Source organism: Mirounga angustirostris, unplaced genomic scaffold, assembly GCF_029215605.1.
Source record: "Mirounga angustirostris isolate CCGP_5_RB_7025 unplaced genomic scaffold, mMirAng1.0.hap1 SCAF_2, whole genome shotgun sequence".
NCBI classification, from domain to species: Eukaryota; Metazoa; Chordata; class Mammalia; order Carnivora; family Phocidae; genus Mirounga; species Mirounga angustirostris.
Window position 1 is genome coordinate 33777701 of NW_026991710.1, and position 23253 is coordinate 33800953.

A 23253-nucleotide genomic window follows, 5' to 3' on the forward strand; every position below is an offset into this window, starting at 1 on the left:
TTTGCTCCAATACACCTTCTGCTCCTCTCTCTCTTTCTTCTTCTTCTGGGATCCCAATTATTCTAATATTGTTTCATCTTATGGTATCACTTATCTCTCGAATTCTGCCCTCATGATCCTGTAGTTGTTTATCTCTCTTTTTCTCAGCTTCTTTAGTCTCCATCATTTGGTCTTCTATATCACTAATTCTGTCTTCTGCCTCATTTACCCTAGCAGTTAGAGCCTCCATTTTTTATTGCACCTCATTAATAGCCTTTTGATTTCAACTTGGTTAGATTTTAGTTCTTTTATTTCTCCAAAAAGGGTTTCCCTAGTATCTTACATGCTTTTTTCAAGCCCAGCTAGTATCTTTATAATCGTCATTCTGAACTCTAGTTTTGATATCTTACTAATGTCCGTATTGATTAGGTCCCTGGCAGTCGGTACTGCCTCTTGTTCTTTTGTTTTGAGGTGAGTTTTTCCGTCTTGTCATTTTGTCCAGAGGAGAATAGATGAATGAGAGAACAAAATGCTAAAAGGGTAACAACGACCCCAGAAAAATATACACTAAACAAATCAGAAGAGCCCCGAAACTGGGGGAAAGAAAGGGAAAGAAAGAAAAAAGAAAAAGAAAAAAGAATATGATCAAATATGATCAGGCTGGTGAATAGATCAGTGCTACATACTAGATTTTGGGCATATTTTGGCCTGTTAGAAGAAACTGCCTCCCAAAATTTTAAAGAAAGAAAAACTTATATATGTACAAACATAAGGGCAAATACGATGAAGGGATGGAATATGACTGTAAAGATGAAAATTATAAAAGATTTTATAAAAGGAATGGATAAGATAAGAAGTTGGTTGAAAAAAGAAAGAAGAGAAATTAAGAAAAAAAAAGGGAGAGAATGTGATCAGGCAGGAAACTAGAACAATGCCATACGCTAGAGATTTAAGGTATATTTGGGTCTGTTAGAAGAAACTGTCCCAAAATTTTAAAGAGAGAACAACTTATATATATACCAAAAATAAGGTTGACTACAATGAAGGGATAGAATATGACTCTAAAAATGAAAAATAAAAAAGATTTTTAAAAAAGGGATTGATAAGATGTTGGTCGAAAAAGGGAAAAAGAAAAATTAAAAAGAAATAGAAAAAGAAAAAAAAGAAAATTAAAAAAATTAACTTCAAAAGGCTAAAGAATCATGGGAAAAAAAGCCATGAATTCTATGTGCTGTATTCCCCTAGTGCTGGCGTTCTGCTGTTCTCCTTGATCAGTAAACTTGGTCTTGGCTGGCCGTTCTTGCTGATCTTCTTGGGGAGGGGTCTGTTGCCGTGGTTCCCAGATGTCTTTGCCTGAGGCAGAATTGCCCCACCCTTGCCAGGGGCCAGGCTAAGTAATCTGCTCGGGTTTGCTCTCAGGAGCTTTTGTTCCCTGCAAGCTTTCCATACAGCTTTGCAGGATGAGAGTGAAATGGCGACCACCCAATCTCTGCCCTGGAAGAGCCAAGAACTTGGGGCCCCACTCCTCAGTGAGTCCCCAGAGAAAAGCAGTCCAGTCACTCCCGTCTCCCCGGTCTCCGGCCGTACTCCGTGCTCCCCCAGTCTGTGACCGAGTGTTTCTATCTCTGGCACACGGCCCCATGTGGGGTCTCCAAACCCTGCAGATCCCTGCGGTGTGCTCCCGTGCCGCTCCTCCGGGGGAGGAAGGGGAGTCTCCCCGGACCTGCCACTTGTTGGGTCCCTGCTGGAGGAGCAGTGGCCCGACTGTGCCACGGATCACGGTTTATAGCAACCCTGAGCTGAGAGCCCTTGCCTCGGCTCTGTCTCTGCAGCCGGCCTCCCCGCTCTGATCCCTGGGAGCTCTGCTGCACTCAGGCACCCCCGGTCTTTCTGTGACCCCGAGGGTCCTGAGACCACACTGTCCCAGTGAGGGTTCCACCCCCTGCTTAGCCACTGGAGCAATGTCCCTCAGTGGAGCTGACTTCTAAAAGTTCCGATTTTGTGCTCTGCTGCTCTATCACTTGCCGGTAGTGACTGATGGAGGCCCCCTCCCCCGCTGTCTATCCTCCCGAATATCACCTCGGATTCACTTCTCTGCACATCCTACCTTCCAGAAAGTGGTTGCTTTTCTGTTCAGACAGTTGCTGCTATTCTTTTCTTCAATCTCCTGTTGAGTTCATAGGTGTTCAGAATGGTTTGATACCTATCCAGCTGAATTCCTGGGACCAGATGAAATTTAGGTCTCCTACTCCTCTGCCATGTTGCTCCTCTACATTATTGGATTTCTATTTTCAAATATTTTATACTGTGAAAATCTGAAGCAAAATTATAGACGTTTGTTAGAATTCTAAATCTAATTTGTGAATTTTTCTAGTGGAAAATTGATAGTCTTGTCTTCAATGCAGTAGTCATCAAGAATGGATTTTCTATCTTTAGTTTTAAGACAAAATTGGCTGCAGCATTGGCAAGATGTCGAATCAAACATGATGCCCTTTCAATTTACCACATTCTTCCAGAAACAGTTAGGAACCAGGAACTAAGGGCCTCCACTTTGCCACTTTATGCTTGGATAAATACTTGTAAAATCAGGTAAGAGTTTTAATCAAATTCGTTATTCATATATCAATTTGCTAGCCTTTCAAAATAATGTGATAAGAAATATCTTTTTAATGGGTGGGTGGGGCACATCTAGAGGAGTGATGGGGAATCATAGTTTAGTTCAGGATCTTATCACCAAATTACCAAAGGTAATTACATAAATATGTTAACTTTTCTGTCTTTAATTATCTTTTAACTTGTTGGCTAAAATTGTAAGTTCCATTAGATGCAATATATGCAGTGATATTTATATTTATTTTAGGAAAAAGATGCTAGTGTTAAATGCATTTTCAATATATTTTTAATTACAACCTAATATTGCATGTTTACAGCTCTGAAGAAGTTTATTATAGTTTGAAGAAAAAAGGCTATAATAAAGTCACATCTGTATTGCATATTGATGATAAAGTCTATGCTGTGGACCAACATTGCTATGATGTTTTAATTTTTCCATCTCATCTCAAAAATGATCTTCTAAATATAGATCTTTTCAAAGAATATAAACTTATATTTCAGGTAAATATTTACTTTCATTGTGATTCTCAATAATCCTACTTAAAGAATCCACTTAAAAATAAAACCCAACAAACTGATTATATTTATATAGATTATCAAGGAGATTTATAAAACCTAATTTTCAACTATTTTATTAAATAAAATTAATACCCCTACAATCAGTGCTGCTATTTTCTTCAGCATCTTCGTCCCATGTGAAGTTGTAAAGAACATGTTCTCCTTCCTAGACTCTATAGATGGGGATACTTATACTGCTGGAAGCTGAAAGGCTGTATTTTTCTCTTCCAAGGGAGTATTCAAAAAAAGTGCAATGGTACCTTTTCTACCTTCTATTTCTGGGGAAGATGCTAGTACTGTCCTGAATTTGAAAATGCAATATGTAATACTTTCCCATTACCTCCTTAATATGGTCTTACAGCCTTGATTTGTTAAGAGGTGTATAATGGTTATCACTACAGGAAGAGAATGTGAGCTATAATGTGGTTTCAATAGAATGAAAAATAAACAGTCCAAAAAATTAGGTTATATTAATTTTTATGTCCTTAGATTCCAATTCTTGCCTCAGATTTACCTTGGTCTTCTAAGGTTTACTCCTTCATATTCTTGGGTAGACTCTCTTGGCCTTATCTTGTAGTGATACCCTATTAAGCCCTGAGATCAACTGCAGAAACCCATCTGTCTAGCCCCCTTTAATAAGCTTGTCAACCATCTTACTTTTAATATCTGTGAATTAGCAATGATTTAAATGAGAGTGTAATGAGGAAGAAAGAAGGGCAGTAGCTGATGAGTGAGTTTTTATAAAGGGGTAAGCTGAGTGCTGTAGTAGGACATTACTAATCTATTAATCACATTTTGGGGATTTTGACATTGTCTTATCACTATATAAAAGTTAAATGATAAGATTCATAATTTAGGCTAAAGTTAAGGTCTTTGTTTTAAATCTGTTTCTATCAGTTATTTTTGTTAATTTTGTCTTCTAACATATATTAAGATGTTTTAAACTCAAATGGATTAGGTATCTCAGGAGTTCTACCAAGAACTTTTTTTTTACTTAACCAAAAAGAAATCAGTTCATGCTTCTAGTCAAACCATTTGAAATCCTAATCATATCATTATCTTCTAGGACAAATCTCGAAGTCTCGCTGTCCATTCTGTAAGGGCTTTATTAAATATGGACGATGATATCTTAATGGTCAATACAGGTTCATGGTACACAGTTGCCCATATGTCAATCTTAACAAATAATAATACCTCAAAAATATTTGTGTGTGGAGTAAAATCACAAGCTAAGGATCCTGATCTGAAGAACCTTTTTACAAAAATGGGATGTAAAAGTATGTATAAATATTTTTTGGTTTGGTGATTAATGTTCTACAAAATTTAGAAATGTCAAAAATGTCTGAATTTGTTATTTTTTATAATATAAAAACTATATACTCTAGTCTTAAAATCTTCACTAATTCATATTACACCAGGCTCTTCTCATTGTTTAACACTGATTAAATAACTAGTTTAAATTAATGAATATATTGGCACTTTGGTATATTGCTTGGCATTAGCTACTGTATAATTTGAAGTTCAAACAATAATTAGTTAAAGTAGGCAGTAGAAATTATCATCCTTTAATAAATAAGAACACAACTAAAGGAGTGCTTGACAATGTCAATATCTAGGACTAGAAACTACATCCCTTAGGCTTCTTATTTTCAAAATATTTTTCATTGGATCATGCTGTAACTAAAGATAACATTTTATTATAGGTTCAGTAAGGCTGAAAAACTAAGCAAAACTTTTGACAGGTTCACAGGGTTAGGGAGACAAAAAGTAGAATTCAAAGCTTGACCTGGAGAGGCAGACTGGTAAATACCTAGTATTTCACTTGGAGACAGAAGAAGTATATGCTGGATAGTTATCAGTTGTCTAACAAATTGAAGCCCAAATTCCAGTCATCTCATTCCCAATTGGATTAAGGTGATCTGGGATTATTAGTGCCAGATTTAGATGCCTATCAGAAGCAAAAGTAAATTTTCTCTGGAAGAAAATTACATATCCTAGGTCTCATATTATCTCCTAAATTTTTTCAAATACAATGTCTGGCACTCAATTAAAACAAAACAAAACAAAACAAGGCAAACAAGAAGAAAAGATAAGACTGATATAAAGAGAAAAACATTACAATAGGAGCAAACCTACAGATGGTCCAGATACTAGAGATATCAGATGTGGACTTTAAGATAACTATAATTAGTATGCTGAAGAAACTAAAGCCAAGTTGTAGAATTTCAGCAGAGAACTAGATACTATATATTTTTAAGTCAAAAGAAAATTCTAGAACTAAAAAATACAACATGTGAAATTAAGAAGTAAATAGATAGATTTAACAGTAGGTTAGACAGAGCTAAGGAAAGAATAAGTGAACTGAAAAGCCACAAGAGAACATCCAGACTGAAACAAGGGGAGAGAGAAGGATTAATAATATGGAAAAGATCATAAAACACACATGAGACTCAGTGATCCAGTGATCTTCCATATGCTGTGATTGGGAATACAGAAAGAGAGGAGAAAAAGAATTGAGAAGAAACAATATTTGAAATTAAGGCTGGGAATTTTTCAAATAGATGAAATAAATTAAGCCACAGATTCAAGAAGCTCTATGAACTCCAGTAAGAATAAATATATAGAAAACATATTAGGTACATTGTGGCATAACTGCTGAAAACCAAAGACAAAGCAGCCTGGGTGATAATATATATTACCTTTAATGGAATAGCAATAAAACTAAAAACTAACTTTTCAACAGATATAACTGAAACCAGAAAACTAATATCTTCATAGTGCAGAAAGAAACTACCAAGTAGATTTCTAAACTCAGCAGAAATTTCCTTTGAAATAAAATAAAGATATTCTTAGACAAATGAAATCTGAGAGTTTGTCACCAGCAGACACAATGGAGGATATGCTAAAGGTTATTTTTGGAGTAGAAGGAATATTATCTCATACAGAAAGTTGTAGATGCTGGAATAAATGGAAAAGGTAAGTACATAGGTAAACTAAATAATTATCTAATGTCTTATGGGATTATAAACTAATGTGGGGTTAAAATATGTATGTTATATATAATTAAATTACAACAGTGGTACATAATTTAGAGAGAAGGAAATGGAATTAATGTGTTTTATTGTCTTTGCTTTGTCCAAGAAATGGTAAAAGTAGTAAATTATTAAGTAGAGGTGTGTGTTATATCTGGGGCAGTGAATAAACAAATAATAAAAGAATGTTTAACTAATAGCTAGGAGGGGTGGAAAATGGAATATGGAGTTGGAATACCATATTAACATAGAAAACGTAAGACAAATAGAAAGCAAATAGGTAGATTAAACTTTAAAGATATATATGTAAACACATTAAGTATGCATAACTAATACTTGAAATAAAAGACAAAGAATACCAATATTAGATTTTTAAGATCAACTATGTGCTGTTTAGAAGAGAGACCCCTTACATAGAAGGATATAAAAGAAACTTAGAAGCACAGAAAAAGATATACATCATATATACTAACAAAAGAGCTATTGACAAAGTAGATTTAAGTCAAGAAACATTACTAGAAATATAATATGTTCATCAGGAAAGTGAAACATTATGAAAGATGTACTTAATAACATAATCTCAAACATAACTAAACTATAGATTTCACATATGATTTTTGCAAGGTTGCTAGATACAAGGTCAGCATACAAATCCAATTTCTGCATACCGTTATCAAAAGTTTGAAAATGAAGCAGATACCTTTTACAATAGTATCCAAAACCATAACACATAATACATCTAATAAGAAATGTGTAAGAGCTCCTCATAATACTATGGACCATTATTGAAAGACAGAAGACCTAAGTAAATCGAAGAATAGATCATGTTTATGAACTGACAAACTCAATGTCATTAAGATGACCTTTCTCTCCAAGTTGATCTGTTTGGATTCAGTTCAATCCACATGACACTACAGAGTACTGAGATGTTTTTTTTTTCAGTAAATGGTGCTAGAAAAAGTGAAACCCATCTGTACTTCACACCATCAACACAAATCTAGAATCTCCTAGAATTTATTAATGACTGGGATTTCTTTCTTTTTTTTTTTTTTAATTTATTTGACAGAGAGCACGAGCACAAGCAGGGGGAGTGGCAAGCAGAGGGAGAAGCAGGCAGAAGCAGGCTCTCTGCTGAGCAGGGAGCCTGATGGGGGACTCAATCCCAGGACCCTGGGATCATGACCCGAACATAAGGCAGACACTCAACTGACTGAGCCACCCAGGCATCCCGTGACTGGGATTTCTTAAACTGGACACACAAAGCACTAACCATAAAAGAAAATATTGATAAATTGGACTATAGTAAATTTTTAAAAAGTTTAAAACTTCTGTACATTAAGAGAGTGCTAAGGCAAACTGCAGACAGGGAGCATATAAACTGATGAAGAGTTGTATCCAGTGTATAAAGAATTCTTACAAATTAACAATAAATAGACAGACAACCCAATTGGAAAATGTGCATGAGACGTGACCAGTCATTTCACAAAAGAGGATATCCAGATGCCAAAAAAAACTTAGGTAAAAGTAGTCAATCCCATTACTAATCAGGGAAATGTGATTAAAATCACCACACATCCACAGAATGATTAAAATTTAAAAGACTGGCAGGGGCGCCTGGATGGCTCAGTTGTTAAGCATCTGACGCTTGATCTCAGCGCAGGTCTTGATCTCAGGGTTGTGAGTTCAAGCCCCGTGTTGGGCTCCACGCTGGGCATGGAGCCTACTTAAAAAAAAAAAAAAGACTGGCAGTACCAGTTACTGGCAAGGTAAAGAGCTTTGGGGATACTCAAACACAGCTGGTGGGACTGTAAACTTGTACAACCACTCTAGAAAACTAGCATTAATCACTAAAAATTGAATATGTACATACCCTGTGACCCAGCATTTACTTCCAATTACCCATCTGAATTTTTACCTACTTAACAAGAGAGAATAGGAACTAGTAGGTAACCATGCAGTAAAGGAAAGGAAGTTTCTCCTTTTAGAAGTCTTCCAACTAATAAATGAAAAAGGGATGACAGAATTAAAATGTGACTATTTTGCAACCCCTTTGCTGGTGACAGAAAGGCAACTTAATGGATGAATATGACGTGACTTGTGAAGTAGTTTTACTCCCCTCTCTATCCTCTCCACGCCAAAAAAAAGAAAGAAAGAAAGAAAAAAAAAAAAGAGCCTGAATCTAATTAAGCTTCCTAAGATCCAACTACTAAGTTATAGGAAGCACAGAAGACAAGAACATGTTAAAGTACACTCTAGGGAAGCAATCAGTGAAATCCAGACTGTGGAAACCTCTTAGTAGTACAAATAACCATGTTTCATTAGGAAATAAATTGTAAGAAAAAATGGAAAGGGAACCTATCAAAAAGAAATTTAAAATAAGGCTTATCAACTAATTGCAATGTATGTATCTTATATAAAATCCAGACTCAAACAAACTGTAAAAAATCTTTGACATGTGTGAGACTACTGGGAAATTTAAGCCATGATTGGATGCCATTATTTTTTTTTATTCAATGATAATAAGGACTTATTATTTTTTAATTTGTGTGGTTATATTTTTAAAGGAGTTCTTATCTTTAGAGATATATGGTGAAATATTTATAGATTCAAAGTAATATGGGTGGGGTGGAAATGGGTACAGATATAGATGAAACAGAAGTGGGCAGGAATGGTTCACTGTTGAATCTCCATGATGGGTACTTGAGAATTTCTTATATTTTTACATCTGTTTTTGTATATGTTTGAATTTTTCTGATAGAAAGTTAAAAATAGAGGGGAAAAGAGGAAAAGGCCCACTGATTAAAAACAACAACAACAACAATTTCAAAACAGACAGAATAGGAAGACGAACAAGGTGATCAGACAAGAGAAAGGGGGTGGGTGAGCAGTTTCAGGGGTGACTCCTCAACAGGTGAAGGGAATGGGAGCCATTGCAGAAGTGGAGGGGTGGCCTGAAGATAGGGGCACAGATCATTATACTCTGAGGGAGGGCAGACTTTCTTAAACTAAATCACAAGCTCCTTAAGGGACTTTAGACAGCCTCATAAATGCTTTTGAACACCCATTTTTCTCTGGAGAAGATAAAATAGAAACGGGGATAACAAATGGCAAAGGGAAATAACCCATACTGAGCATTTACTATGTACTAGGCACCATACTAAACTGCTTTATCTCAGTCTTCACCACAATTAGATGAAGTAGGCATTATTATCCCATTTTATGAGTAAGGAAATGGAGGCTCAGAGAGATTAAGTCACACAGCTAGTAAACAGTGCAGTTGGGAGCACACGTGGGTATTTCTGCCTCCAAAGACCATTTCCCTCCACTACATCACACCGTTCTGAAGGAACCTGATGTTCACAATGAAAAATTAAATTATATTTTGTGTAGAAGGTATTTAAATTTCAAAATTGTTCTCTCAAGTGAAGGAGAAAGAGAATTCATGTATTAACTTTGAGAAGTTATCAGAGAAAAATAGCTCTCTTTTCTGACTATGTTGAGATGACTTTTTGTGATGTTGAGGATTTAAAAATGAACAATGATAAATCGATCTAATTACATACTATATTAAGATTTTTAATTAATATTTTTGCATTAATTTTTCTGTTTTTTCTCCAAGATATTCAAATACTTCATGAGACATTTCTTAACATTGAACCAAAGGATCATAGATTACAGAATGTTAAAGTGATTCTGCTGCTACCTCGTTGTTCAGGACTGGGTGTTAGTAATCCAGTAGAATTTATACTAAATGAGCATGAAGGTACTTTAAAATTTTTTAATTTATAAATTATTGAAACCTGTTGATAATCTCAAAAATAAAATTATTTAAAATCATTAAAATGACATATCAAATATATCTGATTAATGAATAGCTACCAAGTATAGAGCACTTACAATATATAAAGTACTTTACAGGTCATCTGAGTGGCTCCGTTGGTTAAGTGGCTGATTCTTGATTTTGGCTCAGGTCATGATCTCAGGGTCCTGAGATTGAGCCCCACGTTGGGCTCTGTGCTAGTCTGCTTCTCTCCCTGTCTCTCTCCCTCTGCTCCTCCCCGTGCTTGCACAACTCTCTCTCTCTCAAATAAATAAAGTAAAATCTTAAAAAAAAAAAAAAGTACTTTACATTCATTGTCTCATTTAATCCTTACAGCAATCCTTTGTGATATGCACAAGGGGAATATTAAAGATATTTAATAATTGGAATGATGTAGGCCATCAGAACAGATGTTGGCCAGTGTGCTAGTCTGGTATATACCAGAACTCAAGATATAGGCATTAAAATTTATCAGCATTTTATAGATGAAAAAACTGAGACTCAGATTAATTCATTTCTGTAAGGTCACACAGGTTCTAGTTAGTAACAGAGCTAGAATTCAAATTTAGATCAGCTAGACTCTAAGACTGTGTTCTAAAATGGTCCTAACTAAATCATCACATTATTTCAAACTCAAGACTTCTTTAATCCCCAGTATGTATGTTTTTTGATATGAATACCTCAGATTAAATATTAATTCTAGGAATATTTTATTTGCTTCTTTAATAAATCATAAAATATTATTTAATATTACCATTTATTGAGCACTTGTATATAAGGCAGTGAGCTAAGCACTTTGCTTCGATTATTTTATCAAGTCCTCACAAGAACTCAGTGGATCAGGTACAGTAGTCTCCCGTTATCTATGAAAATTCGTTCCAAGACCCCCAGTGGATACCTGAAACCATGGGTAATACTGAACCCTACATATACTATGTTTTTCCCATACCTATGCACCTATGATAAAGTTCAATTTATAAATCTGGCACAGTAAGAGATTAATAACTAATAAAATGGAGCAATTATAACAATATTCTGAAATAAAGGTTATGTGAATGTGGTTTCTCTTTGAAAATATCTTATTGTACTGTACTCACCCTTCTCGTGATGATGTGAGATGACAAAATGTCTGTGTGATGAGATGGAGCGAGGTGAGTGATGTAAGTACTGTGACGTAGCGTTAGGTTACTATTGACCTTGTGCCGATTGGTCAGAAAAAGGATCATCTGCTTCCGGGACCGAGGTTGACTTTCAGTAACTGAAACTGCAGAAAGCAAAACCACAGATGATGAACTCTTATTTTCTACATTTTATGAGTACAGAATCTGAGGCTCAGAGAGGTTGATGCTCCCCAGAGCCATTTGACTAGTGTCAGGGCCCAGATTCAAACACAACAGCTCTGACTCTGAGGTTGACACTGTGAGCCACTTTTTAAATCAGAATGTATTGCTGTGCATTAACTGAAATGGTTCCTTACTCTAATCTGTTCATATTGAAAGCCCTAGTTAGATAAGATTAACTGGAATATTAGATAAAGAAGACATTTCAGCAACATTCAACATATAGTGAGTACCTATTTTCTGTTTCTAGCAAGGAGCAAATCAAAGATGAGAAAAAGAAATGCAGGAAAAGAAGCTAATATTCATTGCACACAACTATGTGCCAGTCAATATTCTAGGTGGTACGCATGCACTATCACTTAATATTTACCATCACTTTTTGAGGATAGTGTTCTTTTATTACTGTATTTCACAGAGGGGGAAAAAACAAGACTCAGAAATCTCACAAGTTGCCTAAGGTCATGTAGCTAGTAAATAGAAGTTGGGATTCAAATTCAGATGAGTTAGCACATTCCACAATACTACACAATGTGTAACTAGGCTTACACTGTTCCACATGGAATTTTGAGTTGCTATAGAAAATTTCTTCCCAGTGACAGTAAAACAGAAGAAAAACCAACTCAGATGGGAGAATGGCGAGCTGAGAAACTTCCTACATTAACTGAGAAATAAATAAGAATTAGTAGACACTGGGAAAAGAGGGGAAGAAATAGCAGCAGCTATAATAAACATTGCAGTCAAGAGATTTAGAGCTTCCAGCTGAGAGACTCTGGCCTTATTCTGGGCCATCTTGAAGTGGGAATGCAGAGAAAAACCAACCATAGGTAAAAATAAACTAGAGGCTGGGGGTGAGGGGGCCTGGGAAAGCCCAAAGGGAACAAGTGATGAAAAGGGAGAAAGTAAAATATTTCCTAGGTATTAGCAACATTCTGAAAACTTTGCTCAAGAGGCATCAGGATAAGCCAAGAAGCGGTCTTTGGCAAACCTGGAAAAAAAGGAGGGTTTCCTCTGAGGAGGTAACAGCCAGAGCAAATAAGGAGCTGCTGACCTAGTGCCTATGGTAGAAATATTAGTAATAAACTTAGTAAGGATGAACCCAAAGGACTTAGATATTAGGTGGAAGGGAGAAATCATGAATTTGAAAAACATTTTAACATTGAAAAATATTAGAACCATTGAGGAATATATGAAATTGTTCTTTGCTAATAACTTGGAATTATTTTAAAATGGGGTGAAAGAGGCAAATTGACATGGTTTTAAATAATAATATGTAAATGGTCCTTTAAAAAGTGGTGAATAGAGATAGAAAAATGTGAAGTGTAAAACTAGTGGGAAGAAATGGAGTTTAATTAACCTTTAGTGATATTACTGGAATGGAGAACAGCCAATATAAGGCATAAATAATTGGCTCTCATACTCCAGGGAGTTAGTGAGAAGTAGAATAAACAGAAGTTAGGAGTTTGGACTCTCTGGTCAGATTTCTCAGCTAGAATCATGGTTCTACATCTAGTAGCTATGTGACTTAGATAACTGGATTAATGTATGTTTGAACAGTTTTCTTTTTTTTTTTTTTAAAGATTTTATTTATTTATTTGACAGAGAGAGACACAGTGAGAGAGGGAACACAAGAAGGGGGAGTGGGAGAGGGAGAAGCAGGCTTCCTGTGGAGCAGGGAGCCCAATGCAGGGCTCGATCCCAGGACCCTGGGACCATGACCTGAGCCGAAGGCAGACACTTAACAACTGAGCCACCCGTGTGCCCCTGAACAATTTTCTTAATGTTAAAAGGGATAATAAAGGGGGTCATAGGGGCGCCTGGGTGGCTCAGTCCGTTAAGCGGCTGCCTTTGGCTCAGGTCATGATATCAGGGTCCTGGAATCAAGCCCTGGGTAGAGCTCCCTGCTCAGCCGGGAGTCTGCTTCTCCCTCTCCCTCTGGCCCTCTCCCCCCACCACCCCTGCCTGTGCTCATGCCCACTCTCTCTCTCTCAAAGAAATAAGTAAAAAATATTTTTTGAAAGGGGGGGTTGATAAATAAAATAATGTATATAAAGTAGTATTCAATATATTCTTTTATTTTATTTTTATTTTATTTTTTTTTAAGATTTTATTTATTTGTGAGAGAGAGAATGAGAGACAGAGAACATGAGAGGGAGGAGGGTCAGAGGGAGAAGCAGACTCCCTGCTGAGCAGGGAGCCTGATGTGGGACTCGATTCCGGGACTCCAGGATCATGACCCGAGCCGAAGGCAGTCGCTTAACCAACTGAGCCACCCAGGCGCCCTTCAATATATTCTTAATCTCAAGAAAATTAGTTTAAGTTACTTTAAGAGTTTCTTGATTTGTTTCTTAATCTATGAAGACATACATTTACTTAATTTTTTTCTTCCAAAATTTCTTTTGGTAAGTTAATGTTTTTAACTGTCCTTTTGTATTCTTTCCTACTCATATCTGACTCTAGCTCATCAGCTTCTGCCTTGGAAATAAATCTCTTCTTTCTTTTCCTCTATTAGTCTCCAGACTTAGAGCATTCTCTCCTCTGTACCTAAATGACTTAGTTGGCTGGTAGGATGACTATCTCATAAGAACTTGGAGAAGAAAAAAAAAAAAAGAACTTGGAGAAGAAAGAAAAACAATATTAAAACTAAACAATATTACCTTTATTTAGTTTTTTAATTTTTACTCAGCGTTTTATAATATTTATGTAATTTCAATAAATATTTTTCCACGAAAACTCTCATTAATAGGAAAAATGATTAAAAAATTAAACTATGTGATTACAGCAATATATGGAAAGCACCCAATAGTGATATATTTTAAAGGATTTATTTGCTTTTAGATACAGGTTTACTTAAAGATTTCTCTCAAGGAGGCATATCAGAAGATAAACTTCACATTCTTGCTCAACAGCAGTATGAACAGCTAACACATGCAATGAAATGTAAGTTTATTATCAGTGCAATCTTAAAATATGTTGTAAATCTTAGAAACATTAATACTTCATTTATCTATTACAATCAGGCAATGAGATGTGAACCATAAGTGAATTTTCCAAAATTAGTGCCTTCCAATATAAAAATATTTCTTCTTTTTTTTTTTAAGATTTTTTTTTTCTTTTTTCTTTATTTATTTGAGAGAGAGAATGAGATAGAGCATGAGAGGGGGGAGGGTCAGAGGGAGAAGCAGACTCCCTGCCGAGCAGAGAGCCCGATACGGGACTCGATCCCGGGACTCCAGGATCATGACCTGAGCCGAAGGCAGTCGCTTAACCAACTGAGCCACCCAGGCGTCCCTCAAAATATTTCTTTTTACCAATTCAGCCTGTCTTTTAAAAATAGATGCCCTGGGAGTCTGGGTGGCTCAGTTGGTTAAGCGACTGCCTTCGGCTCGGGTCATGATCCTGGAGTCCCAGGATCGAGTCCCGCATCGGGCTCCCTGCTCAGCGGGGGGTCTGCTTCTCCCTCTGACCCTCTTCCCTCTTGTGCTGTCTCTCATTCTCTCTCTCAAATAAATAAATAAAATCTTTAAAAAAAAATAAAAATAAAAAATAAAAATAGATGCCCTGCTATCATTTGTAGCTTAGGTTAGCAAGCATAATGAATAGTTTCTTGATGCTGATGTAAAATAATTACATACGGTAATACATTACTTTATGGAACCGTTTGGTTTTCTTTATTTCTTTCTTTGGCTTCTTATTTGATGTAATTTTTCTGTTGTCATTGTGGCTGCCCATAATAACTATTCTGCAATCCAAATTTTAATCAAACTCTTATGTCTCTTCGTACTAAATAGAGAATAGAGAAATGCAATTATAAATATAGCCTAGTTTTTTTATTTGAATTCTGAGTAACTAAGCTCTTTAGGTATTTATTTTGTTGTTTCAATCACTCCATTTAGGTGTGAGTACCATTTAGATTTTGAGGAGCATTGCCCTCAAATGGATATGGAAATGGAAAATTGAGAAGTCTCTGAGAAATGACATAAACTATTATTAATTCAGTGCATGTTTATCAAGTGCATACTCTGGGTCAGGCTGGATGATAGGGATATGAGTGTGAATAAATCCTGATCTCCAAAGGCTCAAAGATAAATAAATATACAGGTATAGATAATTCAGTACATAAAGGTAGAACATAAATGAGAAAGAAATAAGGCAAATGGAAAGCACAGAGCAGGTCTGCCCTTTTAGTTGATGCTACTAAACATCAATTTGAACCTAAATACATATATATGAATGATCTATGAAATAAGCTGGTTGGAAGATTAGAAGGTTGGTAAGTAATTTTTTGATGCTTTCTCTGATTACTTTATTTAAAATTACAATATCATCTCCTGAAACTGTCCCTCCATTCATGCTTTTTCTCTATAGCACTGTCAGCTCCTAAAGATACTATATGATTTAACTATTTATTTGTGTCTTATCATGTCAATAAAATGAGGAAAAGAAGCTCCCCAGGGGCAGCAATTTTTGTCTGTGTATCTTGGATGCCTACAGTGTGCTTAGTATGTAGTAGGTGCTTGATATGTGTGAATAAATGAGTGAGTGCAGGTGGTAGTAATATCTCATTTTACAGAAGAAGAATCTGAGAGTTTAAATAATTTTCCCAGGTTCATACAGCAGTTAAGTAAAGAAATGGAATTCATATCTAAGTCTGTTTCTAGAGTCCTTTAAACTAGTCATGTGCTATGGCTCGTGGGAGAATGCCTGAAGTATCAAGCTCATGGTAATGTGCAATATTATTTGTTTGTGTTTGTAACTGGCTTGGTCACATTGACTGAGCTTCCAGTTTCCAAACAGATCAATGAAACCAGCAGCTGGTTCTTTGAAAACATTAATAAAATCAGTAAACCCCTACTGAGACTTTTCAAAAAGAAAGGAGAAAGGATCAAAATAAATAAAATCACAAATGAGAGAGGAGAAATAATAACCAACACCACAGTAATACAATTATAAGAGAATATTATGAGAAACGCCATGCCAACAAATGGGACAACCTAGAAGAAATGGATAAATTCCTAGAAACATAAAAACTACCAAAACTGAAACAGGAAGAAATAGAAAACTTGAAGAGACCGATAACCAGCAAAGAAATTGAATCAGTAATCAAAAATCTCCCAACAGGGGTGCCTGGGTGGTTTAATTGGTTCAGCATCTGACTGTTTTTTTTTTTTAAGATTTTATTTATTTATTTGAGACAGAGAGAATGAGAGACAGAGAGCATGAGAGGGAGGAGGGTCAGAGGGAGAAGCAGACTCCCCGCCGAGCAGGGAGCCCCATGCGGGACTCGATCCCGGGACTCCAGGATCATGACCTGAGCCGAAGGCAGTCGATTAACCAACTGAGCCACCCAGGCGCCCCAGCATCTGACTGTTGATTTTGACTCGGGTCATGATCTCAGTGTCCTGGGATCGAGCCCTCATCAAGCTCTGTGCTCATTGGAAAGTCTGCTTAATGATTATCTCCCTCTCCCTCTGCCTCTCCCTACACATAGTCTCTCTCTCTCTCTCTCTCTCAAATAAATTAAAAAATCTTATAAAAACAAAACAAAACAAAACAAAACTCTCCCAACAAACAAAAGCCCAGGGCCAGATGGCTTCCCGGGGGAATTCTACCAAACATTTAAAGAAGAGTTAATGCCTAGTCTTCTCCAACTGTTCCAAAAAATAGAAATGGAAGGAAAACTTCCAAACTCATTCTACAAGGCCAGTATTACCTTGATTCCAAAACCAGACAAAATCTCCACTAAAAAAGAGAATTATAGGCCAATATCCCTGATGAACATGGATGCAAAAATTCTCAACAAAATACTAGCAAACCAAATCCAACAATACATTAGAAGAATTATTCATGATCAAGTGAGATTTATTACTGGGTTGCAAGGGTGGTTCAACATTGGCAAATCAATCAACATGATACACCACATTAATAAAAGAGGATAAGAACCATATGATCCCCTCAATAGATGCAGAAAAAGGATCTGACAAAATACAACATCCATTCATGATAAAAACCTCAACAAAGTAGGAATAGAGGGAACATACCTCAACATCATAAAAGCCATATATAAAAACCCCACACCTAATATCATCCTTAGTGGGGGAAAATTCCTCTATGGTCAGTAACAAGACAGGGATGTCTACTGTCACTTCTGTTATTTAACATAGTATTGGAAGTCCTAGCCACAGCAGTCAGACAACAAAAAAACTAAAAGGAGGGGCACCTGGGTGGCTCAGTCGTTAAGCGTCTGCCTTCGGCTCAGGTCATGATCCCGGGGTCCTGGGATCGAGCCCCGCATCGGGCTCCCTGCTCGGCGGGAAGCCTGCTTCTCCCTCTCCCACTCCCCCTGCTTGTGTTCCCTCTCTCGCTGTGTCTCTCTCTGTCAAATAAACAAATAAAATCTTAAAAAAAACACACACAAAAAAAACTAAAAGGCATCCAAGTCGGCAAGAAAGATGTCAAACTTTCACTATTTGCAGGTCACATGATACTCTATTTAGATATCACAAAAGACTCCACCAAAAAATTACTAGAACTGATAACACAAATTCAGTAAAGTCACAGGATACAAAATCAATGGACAGAAATCTGTTACATTTCTATACACCAATAATGAAGCAGCAAAAAGAGAAATCAAGGAATTGATGCCATATACAACTGCACCAAACCATAAGATACATAGGAATAAAGCTAACCAAAGAGGTAAAAGATCTGTACTCTGAAAACTATAAAACACTGGTGAAAGAAGTTGAAAATGACACAAAGAAATGGAAAAACATTCCATGTTCATGGATTGGGAGAACAAATATCATTAAAATGTCTACACTACCCAAAGCAGGCTATATTTTTAATACCACCAGCATTTTTCATAGAACTAGAACAAACAACCCTAAAATTTGTATGGAACCACAAAAGACCCTGAATAGCCAAAGCAATCTTAAAAAAGAAAAGCAAAGCTGGAGGCATCACAATTCTGGACTTCAAGTTACACTACAAAGCTGTAGTGATCAAGACTGTGGTACTGGTACAAAAACAGACACAAAGACCAATGGAACAGAATAGAAAACCCAGAAATGGACCCATAACTAATCTTCAACAAAGCAGGAAAGAATATCCAATGGGAAAAAGACAGTCTCTTCAACAAATGGTGTTGGGAAAACTGGACAGCAACATGCAGAAGAATGAAACTGGACCACTTTCTTACACCAAACAAAAAATAAATTCAAAATGGATAAAATACCTAAATATGAGACAGGAAACAATCAAAATCCTAGAAAAGAGTACAGACAGTAACCTCTTTGACATTGGACATATCAATTTACTAGATAGGTCCCCTGAATTAAGGGAAACAAAAGCAAAAATAAACTATCGGGACTTCATCAAGATAAAAAGCTTCTGCACAGTGAAGGAAACCATCAATGATACTAAAAGGCAACCTCTGGAATGGGAGAAGATATTTGCAAATGACATATCCAATAAAGGGTTAGTATCCAAACTCTGTAAACTTACCAAACTCAGCATCCAAAACCAAATAATCCAGTTAAGAAATGGCAGAAGACGTGAATAGACGTTTTTCCGAAGAAGACATCCAGATGGCTAACAGACACATGAAAAGATGCTCAACATCACTCATCATCAGGAAAATGCAAATCAAAACTAAAATGAGTTATTACCTCACACCTGTCAGAATGGCTAAAATTAACAACTCAGGAAACAACAGGTGTTGGCAAGGATGTGGAGAAAGGGGAACGAACCCACTCACATTGTTGGTGGGAATGCAAACTGGTGCAGCCTCTGTGGAAAACAGTATGGTGGTTCCTCAAAAAGTTAAAAATAGAACTACCCTATAATCCAGCAAAGGGTACAAAAATACTGATTTGAAGGCATACATGCACCCCGATGTTTATAGCAGCATTATCAACAATAGCCAAACTACGGAAAGAGCCCAAATGTCCATCGACTGACGAATGGATAGAGAAGATGTGGTGTATATATATTCAACGGAATATTACTCAGCCATAAAAAGGAATGAAATCTTGCCATTTGCAGTGATGTGGATGAAGCTAGAGAGTATTATGCTAAATGAAGTCAGTTAGGGGCGCCTGGGTGGCTCAGCTGTTAAGCGTCTGCCTTCGGCTCAGGTCATGATCCCGAGGTCCTGGGATTGAGCCCCACATTGGGTTCCCTGCTCCGCGGGAAGCCTGCTTCTCCCTCTCCCACTCCCTCTGCTTGTGTTCCCTCTCTCACTGTGTGTCTTTCTGTCAAATAAATAAATAAAATCTAAAAATTACAAAAAAATGTAGTCAGAGAAAGACAAATACCATATGATTTCACTCATATGTGGAATTTAAGAAACAAAACAGATGGAACATGGCGGGGGGGGTGGGCAAAGAGAGGGAGTCAAACCAGAAAGCAGACTCAACTATAGGAAACAAACTGAGGGTTGTTGGAGGGGAGGTAGGTGAGGAGATGGGTTAAATGGGTGATGGGGATTAAGGAGAGTACTTGTTGTGATGAGCACTGGGTATTGTATGTAAGTGATGAATCACTAAATTCTACACCTGAAACTAATATTACACTGAATGTTAACTAACTGGAATTTAAATAAAAACTTGAAAAAAAAAGAATTTTCAATTTCCATACAATCCAATTAGACTTACATAACTTATTGGCCACAGACTTAAATTATTAATACGTGCTTTAAAGGGGAGTCCTGCAAGCATTTATGGAAATCATTCCCATTACATCCCATGTGGTATTAATATCAAATACATGTTTGGAAACATAAATCTGTTTAGAATTGTTAATGGGGTCATTATTAATTACCCTCCTTTATAGTTACCAAAGCTCAAGCAGTCGTTTATTGCACATGCTCAGTTTATCCAGAAGAAAACGAAGCTGTTGTTAAGAAAGCCCTGGAATTTCAAGACCTTGGTATTAAAGTACAGCCTTACAGGTAAGGAAGGAATCATTTCGAACCCAATTAAATATTTCTGAGAGTGAATGCTTGTGATTTTTTAAGTTATATAAAGACATTCCGTGTCCTTTTTGTTATACTGTAACATGACCAAATAACCTAACTTCTTACAACTATAATGTAGATTCTGTGGAGCCTTTACATTAGCATTTTCTTGTACTACTAAAAATTCTTCTGTTGTTGTTAGTAAGGCTAAAGGCATTTTGGCTTTGAGTTGTTTGGTTTTTGGATAAATTCGGTCTAAATTTTATATCCTGAGTTTTATATACATTTATGCCTCAGTACAAGAAAAATAAGTATATAAAATAACCTTAGGAAGGAGAGAGAAAATTATTTAATTGGATGTTTATTATCTGAAAACACTTTCTTAGCCCCTTGTAGCCTTTGTCCCTCACAAGGACCGAGGTAAAAATAGCCTAAATAATTCAAGTAGCTTCTGGGTAAAATGCTGCAGTAAAATAGGGGTAGAGGGCAGAGCAAGAATATTCCATCTGAACTGTGGACATCAAAATAAGGAGTAGATCTAAAAATTCATGGCACCAATTAGTTCTTTGAGACTGTACAGTAGGTATTTTTAAACATCTCTTCTATTTTTTACTTATTTTTCATGTTCTGAACTTTCCCTATAATTCTTATAGAAGGTTCTTGATATGCATATGGTTTGCTCCCTCCTTTTAACTTGATATTTTTTCCTTTGCTGTTCACAAGTGGATATGTTAATTACACTTGTATTTCCCTTCTTCCCACTTGACTTTACTTCCTTATTTAGTAGCTCCTGTTGGCAGCTAATGGCCAACCTGTTCTGAGAACTTCTCAACACAGCATTAGCTATATTACCATCTAGTGGCAAAGAGAATTATTGCGGCTATATAACCAAATTGATCAATGTGAATGATTTGATTTGTCTGTCAGGGATGTTTTCTAAGATTATAATATGGCAAAAATGGAGAAACATCTACATTTTAGTTCATTAGATTTTATTTCAGGTAAGCCACCGTGAATGATTAATCCTTAATATGGTATAAAAGACACAAGTAATATTAAAAGACATAAAGACAGAATAATGTGGGATTTGGGCTAAAATTGCAGGGTATATATATTCAAGAGGTTTAACTACTTGCTAAGGATGCTGTTGAAAGAACTTATGAATTGCTTAGGGAAGTACAATGTATGGCTTCTAAGAATCATTTCTTAACTCCCAAAGTAGTAGAATTTACATTTGAAAGCAATATTATATGCCATCCAATCTAATCACCTATCTGTTGTTTAAATTTCCTTCTAATATTCCAAAAATAGCTCATTTTTGGACTTTAGCCATCATGATACTTATCTTAGGTTTATGCTACTTTTTCTTCCTTGTTCTCTGAGGTAAAAACTTCAAACATTACAGAAATACCAACTTTAAAAATAATGAATTTTCCCAAATTTCATCCCCTTAGATTTAACCATTAACAGTTGGATGTGTAGTCTTTCAGGTTTTCAGGAACCAAAGGTTGTACACATTTTAAGTTGTAACTGGTCTTGTCAAAATATACACTCTTATTTTAACTTATTTCCCCACAGCTTCACCAATGCTGGATTTTATCAGACTTTTAAATCTTTACCAGTCTGAGGGATGAGAGGATGAGATCTAGTTGTAGACTAAATTTCCATTTCTCCGTGAATGAGGTTGGGCACTTTTGCAGTTATTGACTGGGCAGTGTAATGTTGGAGATTCCAGAGCAGTAGTCTTCAAACGTTTTTGTTCAAATACTCCCTACCGTTTTTTAAAAAGTATTTATTTATTTATTTGAGAGAGCGCGAGTCAGGGGCAGAGGCAGAGATAAAGGGAGAGGGCGAAGCAGACTCCCCACTGAGCAGGGAGCCCGATGTGGGACTCGATCCCAGGACTCTGAGACCATGACCTGAGCCAAAGGCAGATGCTTAATGGACTGAGCCACCCAGGCGCCCCATTCCCTACCATTTTTTTTAAATAACTGTCATCTTTTTCTATATTTTAAAGTTGACATCTAATATTCTTCATCATAAGTTTAAATAGTTGCAGAATATTTCTGGAATATTATATTACACATGATTTAAATATATTTCTGTTAAATCTTTGAATCTGCACATTTATCTTATTTAATTTATGGAAAAATGTTGAATTTGTTACCTGTTTTTCAAAACTAGTTCTCATTGTTAAAACCAGATTGACCTTGTCAGGAGAAGTCTGACTTTATTCTTTAATTCAAATAAACATGTTAATATGCCCCTGTGATTTACTTCAAATTATAATTCAAAGATAGAAATAAGGAACGAGAGGGAAGGAGAGGGAGAGCAGGAAGGGAGTGACAAAGTTGGGGGGAAAAGGAAGGAAGAAGTTAGTTCAAGAACAGAGCTTTGTTAAGAGTTTGGCACCCTCTTAAAGATTTCTTACCTAAACTCTGTTTTGCCATGGGAGAGGAGAGCCACAGTCTTGAGTTGTCCTTTTGTTTAGCATCCTAGAGACTTTAACATCCCAGGACAGTGCACTAAGATGAGGTAGGTGCCTATTTTTGTTGTGGGAGAAAGGTATTGTGAAAGGAGAGGAATGAGAAGTGGCTGTAACATGGGTTCCCATATATCGACCTCAGTGTATCTTTGTGGGGATTGAATATATTAATACATGAACATCACCTGACACATACATGTTCTATAAATGTTCATTGTTATGGTTATTGCTATTAACTTGTAAGTTGTCTGCTTGTGTTCTTTACCACTTTTTCAACTTCATTATTCATCTTTTTCTTCTTTTTATGTCTTATTATATATTAGGGATATTAGCTGTTTTCATATGAATTACAAATTTTTTTAGATTGTTTATGTTTTAAATATTTAAAAAATTTTAATTCCAGTATAGTAAACATATAGTATTATATTAGTTTCAGGTGTACAATAGAGTGATTCAACAATTCTATCCAT

The 23253-nt window shown here is 36.2% G+C and overlaps 1 protein-coding gene and 1 long non-coding RNA gene across 2 annotated transcripts in view; one reads left to right on the forward strand and one right to left on the reverse strand.

Annotated features, from left to right (window-relative positions):
- Window positions 1–13127, reverse strand: part of LOC123848623 (uncharacterized) — an 83495-nt gene extending 70368 nt beyond the window's left edge. The window contains exon 1 of the long non-coding RNA XR_010409341.1: window positions 11100–13127. This is a non-coding gene — a long non-coding RNA (uncharacterized LOC123848623). The remainder of the gene's footprint in view (window positions 1–11099) is intronic.
- The window catches only part of NSUN7 (NOP2/Sun RNA methyltransferase family member 7), a 62019-nt gene that overhangs the window by 24870 nt on the left and 13896 nt on the right, over window positions 1–23253 (forward strand). The window contains exons 5-10 of the mRNA XM_045881277.3: window positions 2416–2568; window positions 2910–3093; window positions 4217–4427; window positions 9802–9945; window positions 14178–14279; window positions 20175–20292. Of these exons, the coding sequence (XP_045737233.1) occupies window positions 2416–2568; window positions 2910–3093; window positions 4217–4427; window positions 9802–9945; window positions 14178–14279; window positions 20175–20292 (912 nt within the window). The remainder of the gene's footprint in view (window positions 1–2415; window positions 2569–2909; window positions 3094–4216; window positions 4428–9801; window positions 9946–14177; window positions 14280–20174; window positions 20293–23253) is intronic.